At 38.7% G+C, this 26,589-nt stretch overlaps 2 protein-coding genes across 2 annotated transcripts in view; one reads left to right on the plus strand and one right to left on the minus strand.

Moving 5' to 3' along the window:
- CarT (Carcinine transporter) overlaps positions 1-15,722 on the plus strand; it is a 48,399-nt gene extending 32,677 nt beyond the window's left edge. The window contains exons 8-12 of the mRNA XM_076201845.1: positions 89-210; positions 968-1,182; positions 13,605-13,786; positions 13,956-14,131; positions 15,086-15,722. Coding sequence (XP_076057960.1) covers positions 89-210; positions 968-1,182; positions 13,605-13,786; positions 13,956-14,131; positions 15,086-15,329 — 939 coding nt within the window. The 3' untranslated portion in view covers positions 15,330-15,722. The remainder of the gene's footprint in view (positions 1-88; positions 211-967; positions 1,183-13,604; positions 13,787-13,955; positions 14,132-15,085) is intronic.
- A 2,624-nt stretch (positions 15,723-18,346) lies between these two features.
- Positions 18,347-26,589, minus strand: part of LOC143035178 (uncharacterized) — a 121,720-nt gene continuing 113,477 nt past the window's right edge. Inside the window, exon 27 of the mRNA XM_076201844.1 lies at positions 18,347-20,633. Within this exon, the coding sequence (XP_076057959.1) occupies positions 20,476-20,633 (158 nt within the window). The 3' untranslated portion in view covers positions 18,347-20,475. The remainder of the gene's footprint in view (positions 20,634-26,589) is intronic.

Genomic DNA, 26,589 nt, shown 5'->3' on the forward strand with positions numbered 1-26,589 from the left:
TATCATACAATATTCCCCCCTTTAATTTAGAAAACTTATTGTCCAAGTCGTAGAAAAGCACGTAAATAATTTTGTTTCAATTCCCCAGGCACGAATGATATCCCAGCAAGCCATCAGCGTCCAGTCGTCCCATAGCTCCACGGGAGGGATGTGCAAGATCTGCTCGACTCCCAACATGCGATTCAAGACGATCCTCATCACCCTGACATGGTGCGGAAACAACTCAAGAAAGATGAGAAACTATTGCCAAAAACTCACTTCTAATAAACTAACGTTACTTTCTTCTTCTACTCCCAACACTAACAACATTTCTCAATGGATGGGGCACTTTTCTCATATAAAATTTTCTACATTATGTCGCCTTGTTATTGACACCATTCCTCCCCTTTCTCCCTGATCCATCGACATCCCTCCTTCCCTCCATATCGCCACCACCACCATTAACACTATCCTCCCAACTTTCATTTCTTTGCCTCTTCCATCACTTACTCCTCATCCACCACCACCACTGCCCCCACGACCAAACTATTTACTCCGACCTCTTTGGCTTGAGCACCGTCCGCATCTCCACACCACACTCCCACCTATCTCACCCAACTTGTATCACCGCCTCAACCATCAGTATTTTTCCACTACGGAAACAACAGTCAAGGGATATAACAAGGGTGATGCAGACAAGATAATCATATTAAGACAGTAGGGCAGGACACGTAGTAATGGATTAAGTAGGACAAATTTAGGTTCAAGAAGGAAATGGGAAAGCACTGGTTTACCATCAAAGTGGTTAACAAACGGAATAGACTTGGTGGCCATATAGTTAGTGCTGGAACAATTGGTTGTTTTAAGAGATAATTTTATAGATAGGGAGGATAGGTGGTAATTGACATAGAACTGGCTAGTGCAAGGCTTGTGATCTCTTGCAGTCTCCCCCCACCCCCAATTCTCAAGAGCTTCCCCCTCTCAACAGGTTTGCCAACGAGAGCGTCTACGTGGGTCTGAGTTACTACGGACCAGCCATGGGCAACAATGAGTACCTCTCCTTCTTCCTCGCCTGCGCCGTCGAGGTGCCTTCCTACCTCCTCTGTTGGATCGTCATGGACCGCTGGGGGCGCCGCTGGATCCTGGCCGTGGGGATGATCGTTGGAGGCGTCTTCGCCACCGTCACGGTGGTTATGCCTGAAGGTGAAGAACGAGGGAGGATATGGCGGCGGTGGTGCACTCTGAATCGAGGTCGTCCTCTTAGCTCTTTGCTTATTTTAACCTTAAACTTTGAATAAGTTTTTTCAACCTTTGCAGTTACTCCTAAAAAAACCTACTAGAAACACACCAAATGCAGGACCTTCACAACCGCTGACATAGTTCGTGCATGACCTTTTATGTTCCAAGCACGCTCCGAATGCTTTCTGATTTTTTTGGCCAACGAAGAACGAAGAAAAGTATGACACCAAATTTCAACCTGCATAACACTCACGTCACATTGCTCATGTGAAACCCAAAGAACCCAGAAACCTTCACTGTTTTTAGTACTTTGCCCTTCGCGCTGGGTCGTGATTCTCTTACGATCCTATTTCGGAAATAGTTCGTGCGTGACCGTTAACATTCCGAGCGCGCTCCGAATGCTTCCCGTTTTTTGTGGTCCAACGAAGAACTAGAAAAAACACCAAAATTCAACACGCATAGTACTTACGTCACAATGCTCGTGCGCGCGCGCTTCGCACGAAACCCAAAGAACCTAATCAGAAATTCTTACTGCGTGAGAAAATAAGACCCAATATACGTGTGACTAAAAAACTTGAATTGTTCTGCCAGGCTTAACATGATACATAAATTTCATTAGACACTTTTCAGACTATTGCTGTAGTTTACCTAAATCTTCTTGAAGATCCAACTGGTTTAAGTGATCATTTGCCATCCTGCAAGTTTTGTATCATCAGCAAATCTGGAGACAATAGATTTCAGTCCATGGTCTATATTAATGAAAGCTACCCCTAGAACAGAACCCTGAGGAACACCACTCATAACATTTTTCCATCTAGAAGTTTTGCCATTTAGAACAACTGTTTAACCAATTACTAGTCCAGCTTAATAGGCTAACACTTATTCCATGTGAAGCTAATTTAGCCAATTGTCTTTCATGCAGGATGGTATCAAATGCCTTCTCAAAGTCCAGATATATCTATATCGTTTCTTTTGTCATAATTTGAGATGAGTGTGTTATGGAATTCGAGTAGGTTAGTCACACAAGAACGTTTGTCTGAATCCATTCTGGCTATTATTTATTAAACAGTTACTTTCTAAATGGTGTTCGATAGCATCTCTGATGATAGTTTCCATTATTTTTCCTATGACTAAGGTTAAACTTCTAGGCCTGTAGTCAGTAGTGGGATTCAAATTTTTCGTCAGCCAGTTCTAATTTGCAACCACTTCTTAGCCACATTTTCTTTATATTATTGTTATCAATTAAATATTCTAACTAGAAATATGGAAAACTAACAATATTATATTTAAAATGCATCTCTGGCTGCCAAACGTAAAAAATATTCAAATATTTACATACGAAAAACCTGAAAAATTGTCAGGTGGAAAAAAAAATGGGGTATAGACCTGGGTGCCAACCTATAGTTAGTCTCGTGATCAAAAATTCGATTTGAGCAACCTAGTGCAGGTGTATTTATTTTTTTACGGACGCATGTTTGTGTGGGGGTAGTGTGTGCATGTGAAGGCTATGTATGTGCTTACACGTGTGCATATGTGTACATGTACATGAGTATGTGTGTGCATGTGTGCAATGCATTTGTGTTATTTATAAACAAACATGTTTGTGTGGGTAGGCCTAAGGAGTGTATTTACCTAGTTGTATTTACCTAGTTGTATTTTGCGGGAAGGGGAGCTATGCTCGTGATGTCCCGCCTTTGTATCTTGCAGTGTCTAGTTTGTTTTTAAACTCATGAATGGTTTTTGCGCATACTATTCCATTGTCCAGTTTGTTCCAAGTGTCCAAAACTCTATGAGGAAAACTGTTTTTCTTCAGTTCTCTTCTATAGCTATGTTTTTTTATTTTCTTTCCATGTCCTCTTGTGTTTCTTTTGTCCCAGTTAAGTAAGTTCTCACTATCGAGTACCTCTGTGCCTTTCATGATTCTGTAGATGGTCAATAGGTCACCTCTCTCTCTTCTTTGCTCCAGTGTCGGTAACTCCAGTTTAGCCAATCTCTCTTCGTATGATAGGTTTGCAAGTGCAGGTGCCATTTTTGTAGCTGCTCTTTGGATTCTTTCTATTTTCTTTATATTCTTTTTGGTACTGGGGGACCACAATGTCGCTGCATACTCTAATCTAGGCCTTATCAATGTAACCAATATTTTTTTCATCATGTCTTCGTCCAAGTATGTAAACGCCACTTTTATTGATCTTAGCAAGTTGTAAGTCTCCCCGACAATTTTGTTAATCTGTATATCATAGGACAAGTCGTTCGTGATAATTACTCCCAAATCTTTTTCGGATCCTACTTTCTTTACTTCTTTGGTTCCAATTGTATATTTTCCTGATATTCTGTTTTTGCTTTTTCCAAACTCCATTATGCTACACTTCTTAGTATTAAAGTCCACTTCCCATTTCTGACTCCAGTTCCATACCCTATTTAGGTCTGCTTGCAGTGCTTCACAGTCCTCATCAGTTTCTATTTTCCTTAGCAGTTTGGCGTCGTCGGCAAAGAAGCTCATGTAGCAGTTCACGTCCTCATCCATGTCATTCATATAGATAGCAAACATTATTGGTGCCAGCACAGATCCTTGCGGTACTCCACTGATCACCTCTTTCCAGTCTGAATATTTTTCTCTGAGCACTACTCTCATCTTTCTACCAGTCAGAAAGTCCTCTATCCATTTTAGTAGGTTTCCCTGTATTCCTCCTATGTGTTCCAGTTTTTTTAGTAGTTTTCTGTGTGGTACTTTGTCAAAGGCTTTTTGCAAGTCTAGGAATGCACAATCAGCCCATCCATTTCTTTCTTGCACTATGTCTATTAGTCTTGAGTAAAAGCATATTAAGTTTGTGGAGCATGATCTTCCTTGTCTGAATCCGAATTGTCTTGGGTTTAATATGTCATTGTCTTCCAGATGTTTTACCCATCTATTCTTGATTATTTTCTCACAAATTTTGGCTATGGTGCTTGTTAGTGATACTGGCCTATAGTTGGTGGGTTCTTCTTTGTTTCCTCCTTTGTGTATTGGTACAATGTTAGCGTTTTTCCAGTCCTCGGGTATCTTTCCTTCTTTGAGTGAGCTGTTTATTAAGATGTGTATTTTGTCTGTTAGTTCTTCTTTGCACTCCTTTAGAATCCAATTTGCAATACCGTCCGGGCCATGTGATTTTCTGACATCCAGCCTTGATAAATGTTCTGATATTTCCTTTAGTGATGCTGTAAACTCATTCATGAGGGGAGATTTCTTGTTTTTGTCTATGTCACAATTTGGTATTTTCTCTCTGGTGAAAACAGATTTAAAGTGATTGTTCATGACTTCGGCCATCTCTAAATCTTCTGTGTATTCTATGTTTCCTTGGCATAGTTTCACCAATTCCTGTTTGTTTTTAAGTTTACCATTCACATACCGATAGAATAGTTTGGGTTGCTCTTTGCATTTGTCTATAATATCCTTCTCATGGTTCCTTTTCTCCTCTCTTCTCACATTAACATACTCATTTCTATAGTTAACATAAATTTGCCATTTGCTTTGTTTTTTGTCTTTTCTCCACTTTTTCCAAGCTTTGTCCCTTCTGTCTTTTGCCTCACTGCATCTTTTGTTGAACCAACATTTAATGTACTCTCTCTCTCGCTTTTGTCTTGGTACATGCCTGTTTACCCCTTCATTGTAGTTTTCCATCAATATATTCCATTTCTCTTCCACTGCTGTTTCTTCCCTGTAAAATATTTCCCAGTTTGCATTCCGGAAGAATGTCTTTAGTTTTGTAAAGTCTGTTTTGTTGTACCTCAGTCTTCCTTTCCTATGCTTTTCGTTCCTCTCTATGTCTATTTCTTCCTTTAGTATAGTTTCAATGAGTACATGGTCACTCTTTCCAATTGGTGTCTCATACTGGACTTTATGCACTATTTCAGGCTCTGTTGTAAATATTAGATCTAGTTTCGATGGCTCTTCATTATTTCTGTACCTTGTGTTTTCACGGACCCATTGGGTCATTGTGTACTCCATGGTCATATCTAGCAGTACATTGCCCCACGAGTCATCTCCTCCTTGCACTGTCATGCTGTCCCAACAAATTTCTTTGCAATTGAAGTCCCCCATAACTACCAGATTACCCTTACCCATTAGTATCTCATTGAGTGATTTTCTTGTGTCGTCTAGCATCTTTGTATGTTCGATTTCTTTCCAAGCGCTTGTTTTTGGAGGCACATAAGTCACCACAAACTTTCTACTTTTCATATTCTTGCCTTCGACTTTTATCATGATCAATTCAGCATTACCTTTGCCATCTGCAATTTTTGTCACCTTTAGGTCTTTCTTGGCCAAGAACATGATTCCCCCTCCCTGTTTCTTGTCCCTGTTTTTTATCCAGTAGTTGTATAAACCTTGTCCGATAACAGTGGATGGTATTTCACCTCTTAGTTTAGTCTCTACAATTCCCATTATGTCTGGTTTTGCTTCTAACAGATAATCATTGAGTTCGTTCAGTCCCGAAATTAGTCCGTCAATGTTGGTATAGGCCACTTTTAATTTTCTTCCTTCTCCCTGGTTTCTTCTTCCCTTGTTTTGTTCGTTTTGAAGCGCCATTGTCTTAATCTCAAGTCTATTACTCTCCACTGGAATTCTTTGCATTCTGTCTCCGATCTTTTCAAGTTTTTTTCCTTTGCTTCTTCTCTTAGTGCCCTTTCTTTTTCTAATTCCTCAGTACTCATTTCTCTTTTTATCCATATCTTATTGTATTTTTCACTCTTTGCCAAGTTACCTACTTTTTCAAATATGTCTTCTACTACCACTTGTGACCTTAGTTTTATCTTTAGAGGTCGATTCCTATCCTTAGTATAGCGACCAATTCTGTAAGTCTCTTCTAAGTCTGTGCCTGAATCACTGTCTCCCCCCTGAATTTCATTAAGGATTTCTACTGCTGTCTCTTTTTCTTCTTTTTCTCTCATGTACCTCGCCAGTCCTTGTTTTTCTTTAAGCCCATAAACCACAATACATTTCTTCCTATCTACTGTGTCCCTGACCCAATTTGCTTTTTCGTTAATCACTTGAATGATTGTGTCTTTTGCATTATCTTGCATTTGCTGCTTGACTATTTCTTTGAAAGCAATTTCTTTATTTTCAATATTTTCTTTCCACTTCTTAATTTCCTGGATACTGTCCCCACCTAAGTTTTCTTCGATCTTTTGTGTCAATTCTTGTAATTTGTTGTTCACTTCCTGCTTTAGATTTTCGCTATTGTTATTATCATTAGTTTTCTTCTTTTCATTATCATTCTTCAGTTCATTTATGTCTCTTTTCATTTCTTTAATTTCGTTTGTAAGATCCAAGTTAGCTTTTCTCAGGTCAGAAATTTCATGGTTAGTCTTAGATAAACAATCAATTAAACCAATGACCTCTTTTCTTAAGTCCATGATTTCATTTTCCCACCGAGTCCTATTTTTGCTCATCTCTCTCTCTATCTCTAATAATCTACTTAAGTTCTTTCTTTCGTACTTACCAAACCCTAAGAAATCATTGTCATACGTGCTTTGTTGATTGTTTACATCGCGGTTCAGTGGATTGCCGCCAGATGGCTCTGATTCGCAACTGGCTTTCGAGTCGTTTTCATTCATTTTTGCTAATTTCGAGTTAACACAATTAACTAGCACTGCATAGATACCATTTCGGGCACTCACGTTCACTCCCCACCCCTACAGTACAAACCAGGTTTTCCTTTTTCGTCGTAAATCCTCTTCTTCTTGGTCGCGCGACGACAGCGACGACGAGCGGTGTTGCTTCGATGAGCGTGTGTATGAGAGTGCGTGTATGTATGTATGTATGTCCATAATTATAATAAAATGTAGTTTAATAACACAAATATACAGAGAAACCAAGCACTATATACATGAAAAAAAAACTGGTAACCACTTGTGTAAATAAACTATGCAATAAATCACTAACGAAAGTTACGAAACATACCGTCCCGGTACTTATCGGATGAGATGCAGAAGACCACTGACCAGCTGAGCAACTAGTCGGTTCGCCAGTTAGCCGGTTCGCCGAACTGACAAATTTGCGTGAGCCGGTTCTAGCGAATAGGTAAGAACCGGCTGAATCCCACTACTGCCTGTAGTGCATTGGCTTCTTTTTGTCACCCTTTTTGAATACAGGGGTAACAGCTAATTTCCATTCTCTTGGGACATTTCCAGATCTGATTATATATATAAATATATATATATACATATATATATATATATGTATATATATAAGTATATATATATGTATATATATATATATATATATATATGTATTTATATATATGTATATATATATATATATATTTTTTTTTTTTTTTTTTTTTTTTTTTACAATTTCTAATGAAACAACAATCTTGTTTTTAATTTCCTTCAAAATTCTTGGGTGCCAACCATCAGGCCCTTGTGTTTTATTCTTATTAACTGACTTTTCTATACATCTTTTAATTCATTCTTTTGTTATATCTATAGTAACAAGTTTCCTCTAGTCTTATCACAGGCTTCAGTTATATTTTCCCTTTGGGGTGTTTCGTTTACAAATACCGAGCTAAAAGTGTTGTTTAAAATATTACACATTCTTTCATTCGATTATTCAAGTTGACCATTAGCAGATAATAGTGGGCCTATGCGACTCATAATAACCTTCTTATCTTTAATGTACCCATAGAATTCTTTGGGATTCTCTTCAGATTTATCAGCGATATTCATTTACTGTTGCATTGTACAGTTCCAACTTAATCCATATCTGATTTCCAGTTATCATATTTAGATTTGAACTCATGTATTGTTTGAGTTTGGGCTATATCACCTTCTAAGCTATTCTATTAATTTATGTTTTTATATGGAAAACTGTATTACTTCACATATTTTACAAATGTGGTCTTTCTTAATCTACTCCTCTTAAATTCTTCCAGTCTTTAATCAGGAGATATCTTCTGTTAATGCAATCTATCCCCTTTAGTGACCTGAATACTGTAATCATATCACCTCTTTCTCTTCGATCTTTCAAAGTGGCAGACCCAGTACTTTTAGTCTTTCCTCATAGGGTTTATTTCCAAGGCTGGGGACCACTTTGGTTGCTGTTCTTTATATTCTCTCGATATTGCTTATATCCTTCACTCTGTGTGGGGGCTACTGACGCACATTCCAGTCTTGGACATACCAGGGTTTTGACGAGATTTTTTATCATCTCTTCAGCCATATAATGAAGCGCCACTTTAATCTTCTGCAGTAGTCCATATGTCTCCCCCACAGTCTTGCTGATATGTCTGTCAAGTGACAGGTTGTCTTTTACCAACACTCCCAAGTCTTTATCTTCTGCTTTAGAAATGGGTTCACTTCCCAAGAAATAGTTTGAAGGACGGTCTTTTGATGCTATCGCCCATTTCCAGTATTTTACTTTTTTTCTGAACTTCACTTCTCATTCTTGACTTCATGCAAAAATAGTGTCTAGATTTTTTTTTCAGTCTACTATCCTCCTTGTTTTTCACTCTTCTCATTATTTTGGTATCATCTGCAAACATATTGGCATAGTTTGTTGTTTCTTCCGCTATAATATTGACATAAACAAGAAATATTATTAGTGCAAGCAATGAAACTTGTGGAACTTTCCTCGTTACTGCTCTCCAGCTTCTTGACCTCTTATCCTTTACTACTGTCCTCATGTATCTTTCCTTCAAAATGTTTTTCATCCATTTTAGAAGTTTGCCACTCAAGTCTTCCAATTTCTTGAACATTATTGGAGCCAATACAGATCTTACAGGACTCCACTAATCACCTTCTTCTAACCTGAATACTTTTCTCTGAGTACTACTTTCATTTTTCTACCATGCAGGAAATCCTCCATCCAGTTTAGTAGGTTCCCTTGTATCCCTCCTATGTTTTCCTTTTTTTGTATAATTTTTTGTGTGGTACTTTGTTGAAGGCTTTTTGTAAGTCTAGAAAAGCACAATCAGTCTATCCATTCTTTTCTTGTATTATATCTATTAGTCTTGAGTAAAAACAGATTTAATTTGTGGTACATGATCTTCCCTGTCTGAATCTAAGTTGTTTCGGGTTTATTATATTTTCTTTCAGGTGTTTTACCAATCTATTCTTGATAATTTTCTCACAAATTTTGGCTACATTGCTTGTTAGGGAGATCGGTCTATAATTAGTTGGTTCTTTCTTGTTTCCTCCTCTATATATTGGTACAATGTTGGCATTTTTCCAGTCCTTTGGTATTTTTCTTTCTTTGAGTGAGCAACTTATGTTGTAAATTTTGTCTACTAGTTCTTCTTTGCATTATTTTAATATTCAGTTTGCAATTCCGTCACAGGCTGTGTGATTTCCTAACATCAAGGTTTATTAATTGCTCCATTATTTCTTATTGTGTTATTATTATTTCACTCATGGGGGTAGATCGCACTTCGCTTCCTTCGTCCCAATGCTGTACTTTTTCTCTAGTGAAAACAGACTTAAAGTGATTGTTCATGACTTCGGCCATTTCTAGATCTTCTGTGTATTCTGTATTTCCTTGGCATAGTTTCACCATTTCCTTCTTATTTTTAAGTTTACCATTCACATATCCATAGAATAGTTTGGGTTGATCCTTGCATTTTTCTATAATGTCCTTTTCATAGTTTCTCTTTTCCTCTGTGTTGTATTAACCTAGTTGTATTTTACGGGAAGAGACCTATGCTTGTACCCGCTTTTCTATCTCTCGGCATCCAGTTTCATCTTTAATTCTTGTATAGTATATGCATTCATTGTTTCCTCATTCAAAATGTTCCAGATATCTACCACTCTGTGTGTGTATTTACTTAGTTGTATTTTACGGGAAGGGGAGCTATGCTCGTGATGTCTTGTCTCCATATCTCGTTTTATCTAGACTGTTTTTAAATTCGTGTATCGTTTTTGCACACACCACACTTTCATCTAACTTGTTCCAAACGTCTATTATCCTGTGGGGAAAGCTGTTCTTTTACAGGTCTCTTCTATAATGGTCTTTCTTGATTTTCTTTCCGTGTCCTCTTGTATCTCTACTTTTCCATTTTATTAGATCCTCTCTATCTATAATTTCTATGCCTTTCATGATTCTTTAGTTATCAAGTCTCCTCTCTATCTTCTTTGCTCTAATGTTTGTAGCTCAATTTTTGCCAGTCTCTTCTCATATGATAGTTCTGAGTGTTGGTGCCAATTTCGTAATTGCTTTGTATTCTTTCAAGTTTTGTTTTATTTATATATATATATATATATATATATATATATATATATATATATATATATATACATATATATATATATATATATAATATTTTTTTTTTTACTTGGTGACCACGTCATCGCCGCATACTCCAATCTTAGTCTTATCAATGTGACTAGTATTTTCTTCACCATTTCTTCACCCAGGTATGTAAATGCCACTTTGATTATTCTTATGAAATTATAAGTTTCTCCAAAATTTTGTTTATATATTTCTCAAGGGACACATTATTCATAATAATGACTCCCAGGTCCTTCTCATTTTCTACTTTTTTAATTTCTTCCTCTTCCAATTTATATGATCCCAATATTCTTTTTTGATTCTTCCAAATTCCATTATACTACACTTCTTGATATTGAATTCCATATCCCACTTCCTACTCCATTCCCATACTTTATTAAAATTACTCTGCAGCGACTCCCAATCCAGTGTTCATTTTTTCGGCAGTTTTGCATCCTCAAAGAAGCTCGTATAACTTTCAATTCCTTTATCCGTATCATTAATATATATAGCAAACATTAGGGCCAGTACTGTTCCTTGTGGAACTCCACTAATCACTTCATCCCAATTAGAATGTTTGTCTCTTATTTTTCTTTCATGCAAGAAGTCTTCCATCCACTCCAGTAGTTTGCCCTGTATTCCTCCTGCAGTTTCTAATTTCTTTAGCAATTTCTTATGTGGCATCTTATCAAAAGCTTTTTTCAGTTCTAGAAATGCACAATCAGCACATCTATCTCTTTTTTATATCATATCTATTAGTCTTGAATAGAAACACATCAAGTTTGTGACACATGATCTTCCTTGTCTAAATCCAAATTGCATTGGATTTAGTACTTTTTTTTCAAATGCTTTACCTATCTAATTTTGATCATTCTTTCACAAATTTTAGCTACCGTACTTGTAAGAGAGACCGGTCTATAGTTAGTAAGGTCTTCCTTGTTTCCATTTTATCCAGGCTTTATCCCTTTTGTCTTAACTCGCTACATCTTTTGATGTACCAACATTTTAAATATAATTTTTCTTGTTTTTGTCTTGGAACATATTTTTCCGCTACTTTATAATTTTTTGTAAAAAAAAAAAAAAAAAATCCATTTCTCTTCTACTGTTGTTTCCTCCTTGTGTATCCTTTCCCATCTACTTTTTTTCTTTCTTTTTTTTTTTTTACTCTTATTTTATCAAAAAAATTCTATACATCAATCTTCCCTTTCTATATTGTTCGTTTTCCCCTTGTATTTTTCCTCATTTAGTTCCAGTTCAACTAATATGTGGTCACTTTTACTTATTGGTGTCTTATATTCAATCTTGTCCACGATTTCAGATTTTGATGTGAATATTAGGTCTAGTCTCAATGGTTCTTCCTCATTTCTATACCTAGTACTCTCTTGTATCCATTGTGTCATTGTATGTTCTGTAATCATATCAAGTAGTACATTTCCCCATAGGTCATCTCCACTTTTCAGTGTCATCTCTTCCCAGCAGATTTCTTTACAATTAAAGTCACCCATTATAACTATTCTTCTTCCATCTTCCATTATCTTATTTAGTGTTATCCTTGTGTCTTCTAACATATTTTTGTGTTCTCTCTCTTCCCACGAAGCCGTTTTAGGAGGCACATAATTTACCACAAACTTCCTGCTCTTCTTGTCCCTGTCCTCTATTTCCATCATAATCATCTCTACTCTATTCTTTCCATATGTAACATTCCTCATATTTATATCCTTCTTAGTCAGGAACACAACTCCTCCCCCTTGTTTTACCTCTCTGTTTCTAATCCAATAATTATATACACCATGTCCTACACTGTTGGGTGGTAATGGACCTTTTAATTTTGTCTCTACAATTCCCATTATGTCCGGATCTTTTTTCTTCAGGTAATAATTCAGTTCATTCAAACCTGTTATTAAGCCATCTATATTCGTGAGACACTTTTAATTTTCTGTTACCTCCATCCTGTTTTCTGTTTCCCTTCCGTTTTTCTCTACTATGAACCATTTCCTCATTTTCATATCCACTACTCTCCAATAGAATTCCTCTTTGACTCTGTTCTGTTCTCTTTTTTTTTCTTTCTTTAGCTTCGATTCTTTTTTTCTCTTCCTCTTTCCTCTTTATTCATCTCTTTTTATCCATACCTGTTTGTACCGATCACTTTTTGCTAGTTTTCCTGTTTTTAACAAGACATTCTCTGCTGAAGTTTGTGACCTGAATTTAACCTTAATTAGTCTGTTTTTATCTATATTGTATTTTTGCAATCTATACATTTCTTCAATTTCTTGTTCATCTTCTAGAACTATTTTAATACCTTGTTTACTTTTTCTCTCTCTTTTACTCTTGTAGTCCTTTTAGGATTATGCTTCTCTTCCATTCCTAATATTGTATATTTCATTTTATCTGCAAAATATCTTACTATATTTTCCTTCTCTCTCATCACTTTAATAACTGTGTCCTTAGTTTCTTTCACTATATCTCTAAATTCAATTTTGTTATTCTCTTGGGCTTTTTTTCAACCAATTACCTCTTTTGCTATGGACTCTTTATTCTCTTCATTATTCCTCTTAAATTCCTCATTATCATCCTTTACTTTTCTTAACTGTCTTTTTAATTCTTCTATTTCTTTAGTTAGGTTTTGATTCTCCTTTAGTTCTTCAAGTTTATCAACTCTGTGAATATTTGTTAGTTGGTTAAACTGAACTTCCCATGCTTCATTCATTTTTTTTAGTTTCTTCTCTAGACTTACTAGTAATTATCTCATTTCCATTGAGCTGCTATTATCTATATTTCTACTTTTAATACCTCTGCTCACCTGTTCAACCTCATCTGTGTCATCTGCACACATTTTGTTGACACCCCTTCTGACATCTAGGACCCGTTCGTCCCCTTCCTCATTTTCTTTCATTTTCCTCAATAATGTCTCCCCTTCTCCTTTTTCTTCACCTATCCACTATACCACGAGCTTTCCTCTTCCCTACTATTACAACACAGGTACCCCCTCATTGCTGAAATCCACGAAAATTGTGTTTTCTTCCAGAGTTCCAATCTTCACGGTCAATCCGATGTGTGTGTGAAGAAGGTGAATCTAAAGTAAAACCCCAAGTGGATAGCAGATGCAAGACAAACAATTGCTAAGGCCCCCTGTTTCCTCCTTCCATAGATGCCTCCCAACTCACGCTGGTGCTTTACCTCATCTCCAAATTCGCTGAGTCAGCTGCCTTCCTCATCATCTACCCGTTTGCTGGTGAGCTCTACCCTACAGAGGTGCGGGGCATTGGCATCGGATTCTCCTCCTACGTGGGAGGTCTGGGCCTCGTCATCATCCCCTTCATCAATTACCTGGTGCGTGGCATAAGCAGTCCTCCACCTCCCCTTCCCTACCTACAACCTTAAACTCAGAACTCACCCCATACACCAAGCTTGAGAGCATTAACCTGTTCAATAATGAGTACAGATCCTAACAGAACCACCACTACTCCACACTAACAACCTTCCTTTCTCTTCCTGTCAGGGCACAGAGATGCTGGTGCTACCTCTGTTCATCATGGGCATCATCTCTGTTTTTGGAGGCTTTGCGGCTCTGCGCCTGCCAGAGACTCTGCAGCAGAAACTACCAAATACACTGGCTGAGGGTGAAGAGTTTGGGAAGGATTTTCAGTGGAGTGAATGCCTTACTTGCATCCCTAGGTGATTATACTCTTTCAATGGCACCACCCTTCATATTTCAGTAGTGGTCCCCATCTTATCAACCCCATGACATGATCAGCTTAACGAAAACAGAATCTTTCTCAGGAGTCTTGCACAGAATAATGAATTGTAGCCATTGGAAATAGCATGAATTTTGTTGTTGTGGAAAAAAGGTGATAGAACTGGTACTAAAATTGCTACTACTTTTTCCAGTCACCTTGTCCTTCTTTCTATTTTACACTTTCAAGTATCTCATTGTTTTGCAAGGTTATGAGACTTTCATGTGTACGTATTTAAAGAAATTACCATTCCCCATCCACTAGTAATTTATCTCCCTGGTTAACCACTTTAGTAAGAGTCAAATTCTTGTGCACAGCATCTACTGCCAAATGTACAATGCAACACACTACTCACATTATAAAATATAAAGTTACTGCTATATTACTCATTCTTGTTTACTCTGAGTAATAATAAACACAAAAACATGATCAAATCAGTTCACAGAATCTGGGGGTAATCATGTACTACAAAAAAATATATATATGTAATCAAGATGCTGATGCCAGCATCCTCATGTACCCATTCGTGCATCATTATGCCTACATAGGCGTCATCACACCGAAATGGTTAAGGACTAATGCTGCAGCTTATTACATCTAAGAAGCAACAAATTGAGAAAATGGGTTAATGTAAATACAGAGAGTAATTATTCCCTTTATTTCAACAAGGCAAAGATTCATGAAAAAAATATATATATAATAATGTATCTTTTTGTTAACACTGAACTTAAAAGGAAAAATAGTTAGTGAAAAACTGTAAATCAAAATGTATTTTAGATGTATAAATGAACCTCTAGCAATGATAAAGAAAATCTATGTCCACTTAAACAGAACATGTAAGGATTGAATACAGAATAAGTGACCACATTTATCATGACTTCAATATCTCTTTCAGCACTGCCGCAGAGGAGGAGGAGGTGTCTGAATCAGAGCCCCTGGAGGAAATAGTAAGCATGGAGGATCTGGACCGGAGCAAATCAGTGAATGGTGGCCCAGCTCGACCTGATGAGATGACACCCTTGCAGAAGACAACAAGTCTAAAGGAAAGGCGAGGGATGCTCATGAAACAGTCCAGTGTCATTGGAACACCCATTATCACTGACTCCTCAGGAGCCATGAAACTTACATTCTGGGTGTAAATTTCCAGGGTGGTAAATGTGTGCATTTCCAGGACTGCAATTGTAAATTTCAAGGTCAGAAAAGGTGTTAATTTCTAGACTGGGACAGCTATACATTCCCAGGGTATGATGGATTAACTTCCTGCTTTCAAGGGGGTGAAAAGTGTAAATTTCCAGAATAGAAAAGGCATGAGTTTCCATGGAAAAAGTGCAAATTCCCAGAGTGGATATGGTATGAAATTCTAAGGCAAAAATTGTATGAGTTTCTAAGATGAGAGTGGTGTAAGTATCCATAGTGGAAAAGTAAGGTTTGCACAGATGAGTTGCACATTCCCCGGGTAGAACACCTTATCCTGTAGTTCCAGGAGGCCCATTTTGTTGCATAATGTTATACATAAAGCTTATAACTGATAACTATGTTTCATTATCTTAATAGTGTTTTGCCTCCCACTATACACCTGAAACATATGAAAGGGTTCCCTCAATCAATCAATCAATCAATCCAGGTCCTCCATGAATCAGGGCAACAGTGTCCAGGAGGGACCACTAGTCACTTAGGGAAGAGATATTGTGTTGTTGTCTGAGGATTGTTAGTGTGGGACATCATAGTATGGTAGTTGCAGCTGAGTCTCCTTAATTTAAGGGTGAAGTAAAAGCTGTATTCACTTGATTCATCAACTAAGACTGCTCTTATGAAAAGTTAAAAAAAGAACAGACAAATTATTCAAAAACATACCCAATATCTTAGCCTTAAAATCAGAGAAATTATGCTGGACACTGCAATGCCATTATCAGTGCTGTTCAGTACACCAATCTCATCACTATCAATTGTGCATTATGACAGTCACCTTAATATGGTATAGATAATTATTCTTTCGGCTACTTACTTTATATGGGGAAAATGCCTTTTGGTATATGTATATATTTTAGCTTACTAAATAACTAAGTATTATACCTCATATTCCCACTATTTCCCCAAGCTTCTAAGGTATCCCAAAATCATTTTGGCACCAAAGTACCTCAGTATTTTGACCAAAAGTGTACGATTATTGCAAACTCCTAATCATTGAGTGCCAAGTGACCAAGGGTTGAGAAATATAGAGTATATATGAATTTTGTTCAGACATACATATACCATGGGCTTTTCCCCTTACAAAGGAGGTAGCCAAAGTCAAAGGCATAAATCCACTCCCACCCATTTCATCCCCACATCCTCCACTACCATACACCATCTCTCCCTCCCTCTCTTCTTGGATGATGGGTCATCCCTGCATCTTGCCCACTGCCCTAGGTCACAAGCAATGCAGCAAGACATGGTACATCCACAGCAAGGCCACATCATTTAATTGGCAACCCCCCTCTCCGTCCCCTCATGCAGAAAAAGAGAAGAGAGAGAAATCCCTTTGGACTGCATTAAAATATCATTCACATATACTCCCTCATTCATCTCCCCATCCTCCATCCACTCCCTTCCATACATCACAGCATCATCCATAGACAACCATTCTCCACTCACCCCTATCTCCTGTATTCTCCCTTCATGCTAATGCTAAAAGATAATCAACTTAAGGGTAGATCCTCAACTGAAGAAGGTCCTCATTAATCAATATTCTTCCATCTGGATTCCATTCCTCAGTTGAATAAAAATGTCAGACTCTTATAAAAGACAAATCAGTAAATTACATAAATACTGTTCACCGATTACTTGGAATCATCACATACATACATACATACATACATATACCAAGCCTTTTTTCCCCCTTACAAGGGAGGTAGCCAAAAAGGAAAAGGCATAAAATCATTCCCACCCATTACATCCCTGAATACACTCCACCCTCCCTCTTATCTTAGCACCTCCTGAATGACGGGTCATCCCTGCACCTTGTCCACTGCCCTGGGTCAGAAGCAGTGTCGCAAGACACAGCACATCCACAGCAAGGCCGCTTCATTAAATCAGCGACTCCCCCTCTCCGTCCCCCCATGCATAAAAGGAGAAGACGGGGAGAAATCCCTTCGGGCTGCGTCAAATTTTGCTCACACATACTACCTCACCCTCCATCCCCCCGCCCATTCCGCCTCATGCATCACTACATCATCCATATACAACTATTCTCCATTCACCCCTGTCTTCTGTCTTCCCCTCTTCCCCAAAGCCCCCTTCACCCCATCCATCCATCTCATCCTAGGACGTCCTCTCATGTTCACTCCCTCCACATCTGCCTTCCATACCTCTTTTACTAGTCTTTCTTCACTCATTCTTTCCATGTGTCCAAACCATCCTAATACTCTTTCATCAACCCTATCTCCCAACTCCCTTTCCACCCCTGTTCTTCACCTCACCTCCTCATTTCTCACTCTATCTAGCCTAGTAACCCCCATCATAATTCTCAGACACCTCATCTCAAACACATCTACAAACATCTCAAACACATCTACAAATATGAAAATATAGAAGAAAAAAAAATTAGATTGCACGGCAGTGATGCGAAAGCCTACTCTTTTCCTGTCTTTGGTAACCCCTGAAGAAAATAATAGGTGAGGAGCCTATGACAGCAAGTGCATAGCTGTGGCCAAAGCCACTTTGCCTTTATATGTGCTTGAACTGTTGGGGAAAGTAACAGTCAATACTGGGAATCAAACAGGAGTGTGGAACCTGCACCCAAAACTAGGCAAATGCAAGATCAGCACACTTCCAATTATGCCACTAGCACATAAAATAATAGAAATAACAGCCCTATTTTAGTCTTTTAGAATTAATCAATTAAAACTGAAGTAAAAGTAATCTAAAGAAGAAATGAGTGATCTCCTTTTGGTCCAGCTTTTTTTGCGGCCAATGACATGTACCTACAAACGATGGTCCTGTGAGACAGGTGTTAAGGAAAATCACCTCCATGCCATGTATAGTATCTCCAAAACCCATCGACATTCTCAGTCATCAGACTGGGTCCAAAACATCTATCAACTCAACTTCGACTTTATTTCCTCCTCTTTCTCATGTGAATAAAGAAAGTTGACAATTGGCAATTGCTTTCTTTCTACTATCAGCCAGTGACATAGAAACATTCCCACACTAGTACAATAGAGACAACAATCCAATGTTTCTTCCTAGAGATCTATGGAAAGCCCCAAGAACCACTGCCAGCCATTGCAGGGCTGTAAGTTTCCAGCCAGTGAAATCTATGGCAACAATTATTACTGATATCTATTTGTTTGAGATGAGGTGCCTAAGAAGCATGACAGATTACTAGGCTGGATAGTGTGAGAAATGAGGAGGTGAGAAGGAGAGTGGGGGTGGTAAGGGAGTTGGGAGATAGGGTTGATGAGAGTATTGGGATGGTTTGGACACGTGGAAAGAATGAGTGAAGAAAGATTAGTGAAAGAGGTGTGAAAGGCAGAAGTGCAAGGAGTGAACATGAGGGGGCGACCAAGGATGAGATGGATGGATGGGGTATGAGATGTACTGTATTGGGAAAGAGGGAAATGTCTGTTGAGGAAGGATGGGAAAAGACTGAAGATAATGTAGGGAAGAATAGAGAATGGTTGTGTATGGAAGGGAATGGGGAGATGGGGTGAGGGAGTATGTGTGAATGATATTTTGATGCAACCCTCGAAGGGATTTCTCCCTGTCCTCTCTTTTTCTGCATGAGGGGATGGAGGGGGGGGTCGCTGATTAAATGAAGTGACCTTATTGTGGATGTGCTGTGTCTTGCTGCACTGCTTCTGACCCAAGGGAGTGGGCGAGATGCAGGGATGACCTGTCATCCATGGGGAGCCAAGATAAGAGGGAATGAGGGGGTGAATGGGAGTGGAGTGTGTGGGGATGGAATGGGTGGGAGTGGATTTTGTGCCTTTGTTTTTTTTTTGCGAGAGGTAAATGCAAGGGTTGTGGGTCAGGGATGGAGAAAAGTGGGAGGTCAGCCAACTGTTGTTTGCGGATGACACTGCGCTTGTAGCAGGATCAGAGGAGGGATTGAGGAAGTTAGTGACAGAGTTTGGGAGAGTGTGTGAAAGAAGAAAGTTGAAGATAAATGTGGGTAAAAGTAAGGTGATGAGATGTACATGGGGTGAAAGTGACAGCAAATTGGAAGTGAGCATTAAGGGAGAGTGACTGGAGGAAGTGGATAGTTTTAGACACTTGGGTGTGAATGTGGCAGGAGAGGGTGGAGTGGAGGTAGAATGTAGATTGAGAGAAGAGAGTAAATGCCTTGGTGGATTAAAAAGTGTAATGAGGAATAGACATTTGGGAATGGAGGCTAAGAGGAGACTGTATGAAGGCGTGATTGTGCTGACAGCACGTTTGGGGCAAAAACATGGAACATAAGAGAGGAAGAGAGAAGGAGTTTGAATGTGTTTAAGATGAGGTGTCTGAAAAGTATGATGGGGGTTAATAGGCTGGATATAGTGAGAAATGAGGAGGGGAACAGGGGTGGTAGGGGAGTTGGGAGATAGGGTGGATGAAAGAGTATTGGGATGGTTTGGACACATGGAAAGAATGAGTGAAGAAAGATTAGTAAAAGAGGTATGGAAGGCAGATGTGGAGGGAGTGAACATGAGGGGGCAACCTAGGATGAGATGGATGGATGGGGTGAAAGGGGCTTTGGGGAAGAGAGGAATGTCTGTTGGGGAAGGACGGAGAGGGCAGAAGACAGGGGTGAATGGAGACTGGTTGTATATGGATGATGATGTGATGCATGAGGTGGAATGGGTGGGAGGATGGGAGGTGAGGTAGCATATGTGAGAAAAATTTGACGCAGCCCAAAGGGATTTCTCCCCGTCTTCTTCTTTTTCTGCATGAGGGGACGGACAGGGGGGGTTGCCAATTTAATGAACTGGCCTCGCTGTGGATGTGCTGTGTCTTGTGACACTGCCTCTGACCCAGGGCAGTGGACAAGATGCAGGGATGACTTGTCATCCAGGATGTGCCAAGATAAGAGGGAGGGTAGAGGGTGGAGGGGAGTGGAGTGTATTTAGGGATGGAATGAGTGGGAATGGTTTTAATGCCTTTTTCTTTTTGGCTACCTCCCTTGTAAGGGGGAAAAAGCCTTTGGTATATGTATGTTTTTTTTGGCTATCTCCCTTGTAAGGGGGAAATAGCCATCGGTTTATATGTGCTTGTTTATCTCTACAAAATTTGCTGTTACTACTAGTGTGACCCCCACCTGAACATTTATCCTAGTGAACATGAAGAATCAAATTCTGATTGGGTTATCTTATCTAAAACCACAATTTCAAAGTCTTCCTCCTCTGCATCCTTGGAGTAAATACTGAACTTGGCCGGGTCTACTTTACACAACTGCTGTATGGATTCCACAGTAAGTGGAGTGTCTGAAAAGAAAAGTATGTTGTCATATTAAAACAACTGTTAGCACAAGGATAATTCTTTACAAACTACTGCTCTATGATGGAATGCTTGAAATATCATTTGCTGTTTTATGTTATACAACTTAACTCAGCTGAGTAGACCATAGACAATAAGGAATACCTTTTCAGTCTGTTGTGTTCTAAGTTTCATGTAACTTTATATATATATTTGCCTGATGGGTTACACTACATTGTCTTTTTATAAATAAATGTGCATATTAACCTGATTAGAATGGATATGTTTACTTGTATTATTTCTGTTTTGTTTTTAGACTGTACTGATGTTTTGTTAGTTGAATGAAGCCTAGTAAAAGGTTTTGACTCTTCTTGAGTACCACACAGTCCAAGATCTATTTCTCAGCTGATTAAACTGTCTGGAATTACCAACAAAATATGTATCTCAGTTGAAGGTATATGCAAAATACTTTATCCATAATCTTTTAATAGAAAAAATAAAATTCCTCCCAAAAGGACTACTCACATTAGAGATCTTGGTATATATTCATACATACATACATATACCAAGGCTTTTTCCCCCTTACAAGGGAGGCAGCCAAAAAGGAAAAGGCATAAAATCATTCCCGCCCATTCCATCCCTGAATACATTCCACACCCCTCCACCCTCCCTCTCATCTTAGCACCTCCTGGATGACGGGTCATCCCTGCACCTTGTCCACTGCCCTGGGTCAGAGGCAGTGTCGCAAGACACAGCACATCCACAGCATGGCCGCTTCATTAAATCAGCAACCCTCCCTCTCCGTCCCCCCATGCATAAAGGAGATGGGGAGAAATCCCTTCCGGCTGCGTCAAAATTTGCTCACACATACTACCTCACCCTTCATCACCCCGCCCATTCCACCTCATGCATCACAGCATCATCCATATACAACCATTCTCCATTCACTCCTGTCTCCTGTCTCTCCCATCCTTCCTCAACAGACATTCCCCTCTCCCAAAGCCCCCTTCACCCTATGCATCCACCTCATCCTAGGACGTCCCTTCATGTTCACTCCCTTCATGTTCACTCCCTCCACATCTGCCTTCCATACTTCTTTTACTAGTCTTTCTTCACTCATTCTTTCCATGTGTCCAAACCATCCTAATACTCTTTCATCAACCCTATCTCCCAACTCCCTTTCCACCCCTGTTCTTTTCCTCACCTCCTCATTTCTCACTCTATCCAGCCTAGTAACCCCCATCATACTTCTCAGACACCTCATCTCAAACACATTCAAACTCCTTCTCTCTTCCTCTCTTATGTTCCATGTTTCTGCCCCATACAGTGCTGTTGGCACAATCACTCCTTCATATAGTCTCCTCTTAGCATCCATTCCCAAATGTCTATTCCTCATTACACTTTTTAATCCACCAAGGCATTTACTCGCTTCTCTCAATCTACATTCTACTTCCACCTTCACTCAACCTTTTCCTGCCACATTTGCACCCAAGTATCAAACTATCCACTTCCTCTAGTCGCTCTCCCTTAAAGCTTACTTCCAGACTACTGCCACTGTCAACCCTTGTACATCTCATCACCTTACTTTTACCCACATTTATCTTCAGCTTTCTTCTATCACACACTCTCCCAAACTCTGTCACCAACTTCCTCAATCCCTCCTCCGATCCTGCCACAAGTGCAGTGTCGTCCAAAAACAACAGCTGACTCACCTTCCACTTTTCTCCATTTTCTTTAACAATCTCCAATCCCTGACCCACTAACCTTGCATTTACCTCTCGCACTATCCCATCCATGTATAAGTTGAACAGCCAGGGCGACATAACACATCCTTGACGAAGTCCCACCTTTACCTCGAACCACTCACTCTCTCCATTTCTAATCCTGACACATGCTTTACTACTCTCATAAAAACTCTTGACAGCTCCTAGAAGCTTTCCTCCTATCCTGTATATCCACAAAACCTCCCACAGTGCCTTTCTGTCTACCCTGTCGTAAGCCTTTTCCAGGTCCATAGAGGCCAAAAAAAAATCCTTTCCCTTTCCTATAGCTTTCTCACATATCTGTCTTAGCACAAAGATCTGATCTACACAACCTCTACCTGTCCTACATCCACACTGTTCCTCACCAATTACTCCCTCTGTTCCTCTCCTAATCCTCTCAATCAAGATCCTCCCATAAGCCTTCCCAACTACACTTAACAAGCTAATCCCTCTGAAACTACTACATTCACACTTGTCTCCTTTTCCCTTGTAAAGTGGAACTATACAGGCACTCCTCCAGTCCTCCGGCACTCTACCTTCTCTTCAGCAAACATTAAATAACCTCACCAGCCAGTCCACCATCACTGTACCTCCTTTTTTTAGACATTCTGCATGGCATCCATCCAGACCAGGTGCCTTACCTGCTTTCATCATCTTAACAACTGCCTTCACTTCATCCCTCCATTTTCCTCACTCATCACTCATTTTTTTTTAGCATTTTCCACTGCAGCTATCTTTCCTTCCCTATCCTCCTTCACATTTACCAACTCCCTAAAATATTCTGCCCATCTTCCCCTTACTGCCTTCTCTTCCATTATCATCTCTCCATCTGCACCTTTTACCTTTTCTTCTCTACTTGATTTGCCTCCTCTTCCTCTCTTAATTTCTTTCCAAAACATCTTTTTATTACTTTCAAAATTTTCCGTCATACTCTTACCCCATTTCACAACTGCTCTCCTCTTTGCCTCCTTTACCTTTTGCTTTACTTCTCTTTTCTTTTCTTTGTACCTCTCATATGACTCCCTCGTCCTATTTTGTAACCAATCTTTGAAAGCTCGCTTCTTCTCTTCTACAACCTTCTTTGTTTCCTCATCCCACCATTCACTACCCTTCCTTCTATTTCCTCCTGTCCTTCTTGTTCTACACACCATCTTTGCACACTTTGTGACTTCCTCCTTGAACCATCCCCATTCCTCCTCCACACCTAGCTCTACTCTATCCTTCACTCCCTCCCACTCCTCCTTCAGCTTCTTCTTGTACTCCTTCTCCTTTTCCTTTTCATTTAAAGAGTTCACTCTAAGCACCTCCCTACCTTTTGTCCCTTTCCTCTTCCTCCATCTATCCTCCACTCTCAACTTACCTTCCACCAAAAAATGATCTGATATTCCCCCACCCTCTCCCCTTAGCACATGTACATCCTTAACTCTTCCTATCATAATCCTATTAACCACTACATAGTCCATTAACTCTCTATCTACCACCCTTATATTATATATATATATTCATACACATATGAATAAATCAATCAATCAATCAATCCAATACCCTCATTCTCTCTTATACAAGACCAGTAGCCCTAAAGAATCCAGTCACAGCCATTAGGTTGGACCAGAGCACTCAGGGAATATATTATGTGGAGTTCTCTGATATCAAGAGTGTATGGCAGTGTACAATAACATGTCTGTGTCTTCTGTATGGTGCATCATGGGCATACTGTGTATGTTACCAGGCCAATTTTGTGTTGGTATTGTTTTAGTGCTTGATAGCTGTATGGCATAGATTTGTTTTAATTTAAGAGAGGCAGAGAGGAGAAATTTTAATGTGTTTCAGATTACAAAGGATTACAAAGGCAAAGCATGCCGACAGGAGACCTTTTGATCCATATCTAGGTCGGATGCACACACACACACAAAAAAAAAAAAAAAAAAAAAAAAAAAAAAAAATCATATTAATAATAAATTAAAACTAAAACAATGTAAATAACAATTAAAATACATAAATAAATGCATTGGTATAGTTGAATAACAAACAAACAGGTAAATAGTAAATGATAATAAATTGACATATAACTAATAATAAATGAAAATCAGAAAGACAAATGATAACAAAACAAAAACAAATAATATAAGATAAATTATAATCATTACAGCATCTTACTTAGGTATTTATCTAAATGATTCTTAAAGCTTCGAACTGAACTACATTGCACTACCTGTGCAGGAAGTTTATTCCATTCATTAACTACACGGTTGGCAAAGTTGTTTCTACCTACTTCCAAATTGAATCTATTTCCGGACAGTTTGAGACCATTGTTTCTTGTCTGATTCTCATTCAATGTAAAAATTTGGTCACTTTTGATGTTGTCAATTCCCTTTAAAATCTTAAAGACCTGTATCAAGTCACCTCTGAGTCTACGCTTTTTTAGGGAAAACAGATTCATGTGCTTAAGTCGATTTTCGTATGATTTATTTTTTATATTTGGAATCAGTTTTGTGGCTCGCCGTTGTACTTTTTCCAGTCTGTCAATGTCTTTAATGAGATTCGGTGACCATACGGAAACAGCATATTCCAAATGTGGACGAACTAACGATTTATATAGCTTGTTAATGAGTGATGGACTTTTGAAATCAAAAGATCGCGCAATCAATCCCAGAATCTTATTTGCTTTCTCAGAGGCTGAAATACACTGCTTGGATGATTTGAGGTCGTTACTGATAATTACGCCGAGATCTTTTTCACTATCCACTTTTGTTAACGAATTTCCAAATAACTTGTAATCGTACTTGCTGTTATTTTTACCTATGTGCATTACCTTGCATTTACTTGTGTCAAATTTCATTAGCCACTTTTCAGACCATTGCTGTAATTTATCTAAATCTTCTTGAATATCTAATTGGTTTGAGTGATCATTTGCCACTCCGCACAGTTTTGTATCATCAGCAAATTTGGAAACAGTAGATTTTAGTCCATGGTCTATATCATTTATATATACTATGAATAGAAGTGGCCCAAGAACGGAACCCTGAGGAACTCCACTTGCAACACTTTTCCATCCAGAAGTTTTTCCATTTAAAACAACTCTCTGTTTTCGACCTTTCAACCAATTACTAGTCCAACCTAATAGGCTACCACTTATTCCATGCAAAGCTAATTTAGTAAGTAGTCTTTCGTGTGGGACGGTATCAAAAGCTTTTGCAAAGTCTAGATATATTAAATCTATATTGTTTCTTTTGTCATAATTCGAGACAACTGTGTTGTAGAATTCGAGTAAGTTAGTCACGCAAGAACGTTTCCGTCTGAAACCATGTTGGCTATCATTTATCAAACGGTTACTTTCTAAATGATATTCGATAGCATCTCTGATGATAGTTTCCATTATTTTTCCTACGATCGAAGTCAAACTAATAGGCCTATAGTTATTTGGTTTCTTTTTGTCACCTTTTTTGAATATGGGAGTAACGTTAGCTAGCTTCCATTCTCTTGGGACATCTCCGGATATGATGGATTTCTTGAAAATAATTTCTAATGGAACAACAATCTCATTTTTCATTTCCTTTAAGATTCTTGGATGCCAACCGTCAGGCCCTGGTGTTTTATTAACTTTGAGTTTGTCTATACACCTTTTAATTGTTTCTTTTGTTATATTTACCGTAGTGAGTAAGTTTACCCCAGACTTTTCACAGGTTTCAGTTTGGAATTTACTTTGAGGTGTTTCGTTTACGAATACCGAGCTAAAATAATTGTTTAAGATATTACACATTCCTTCATTTGAATATTCAAGTTGACCGTCAGCAGATAATAGTGGACCAATGTGATTCCTAACAACCTTTTTATCTCTAATGTAACTATAGAATTCTTTGGGATTCTCTTTGGATTTCTCAGCGATGTTCATTTCGTATTGTCGTTTTCTTTTTCTTATTGTCTTTTTTAAATCTCTCTGTATTGATACATAACTTTCATAGTCATTAGATGCACCCGAGCACTTATATTTCTTATAAGCCTGTCTCTTTTTAGCAATACTTTTTTCAGTTTCTTTGTCGAGCCACTTTGGGCGAGCCTGATTTGGGGGACGTCTGTGATGAAGTGTTTGAGAAGTATGATGGGAGGGCTAGGGTGAGAATTGAGGCGGTGAGGAGAACAGCAGTGGAAAAGGAGCTGGCAGATAGGGCTCATGAAAGAATACTGGGATCGTTTGGGCACA

This window comes from Oratosquilla oratoria, chromosome 18 (genome assembly GCF_046742065.1).
Source record: "Oratosquilla oratoria isolate Oo_2021 chromosome 18, ASM4674206v1, whole genome shotgun sequence".
NCBI lineage: Eukaryota > Metazoa > Arthropoda > Malacostraca > Stomatopoda > Squillidae > Oratosquilla > Oratosquilla oratoria.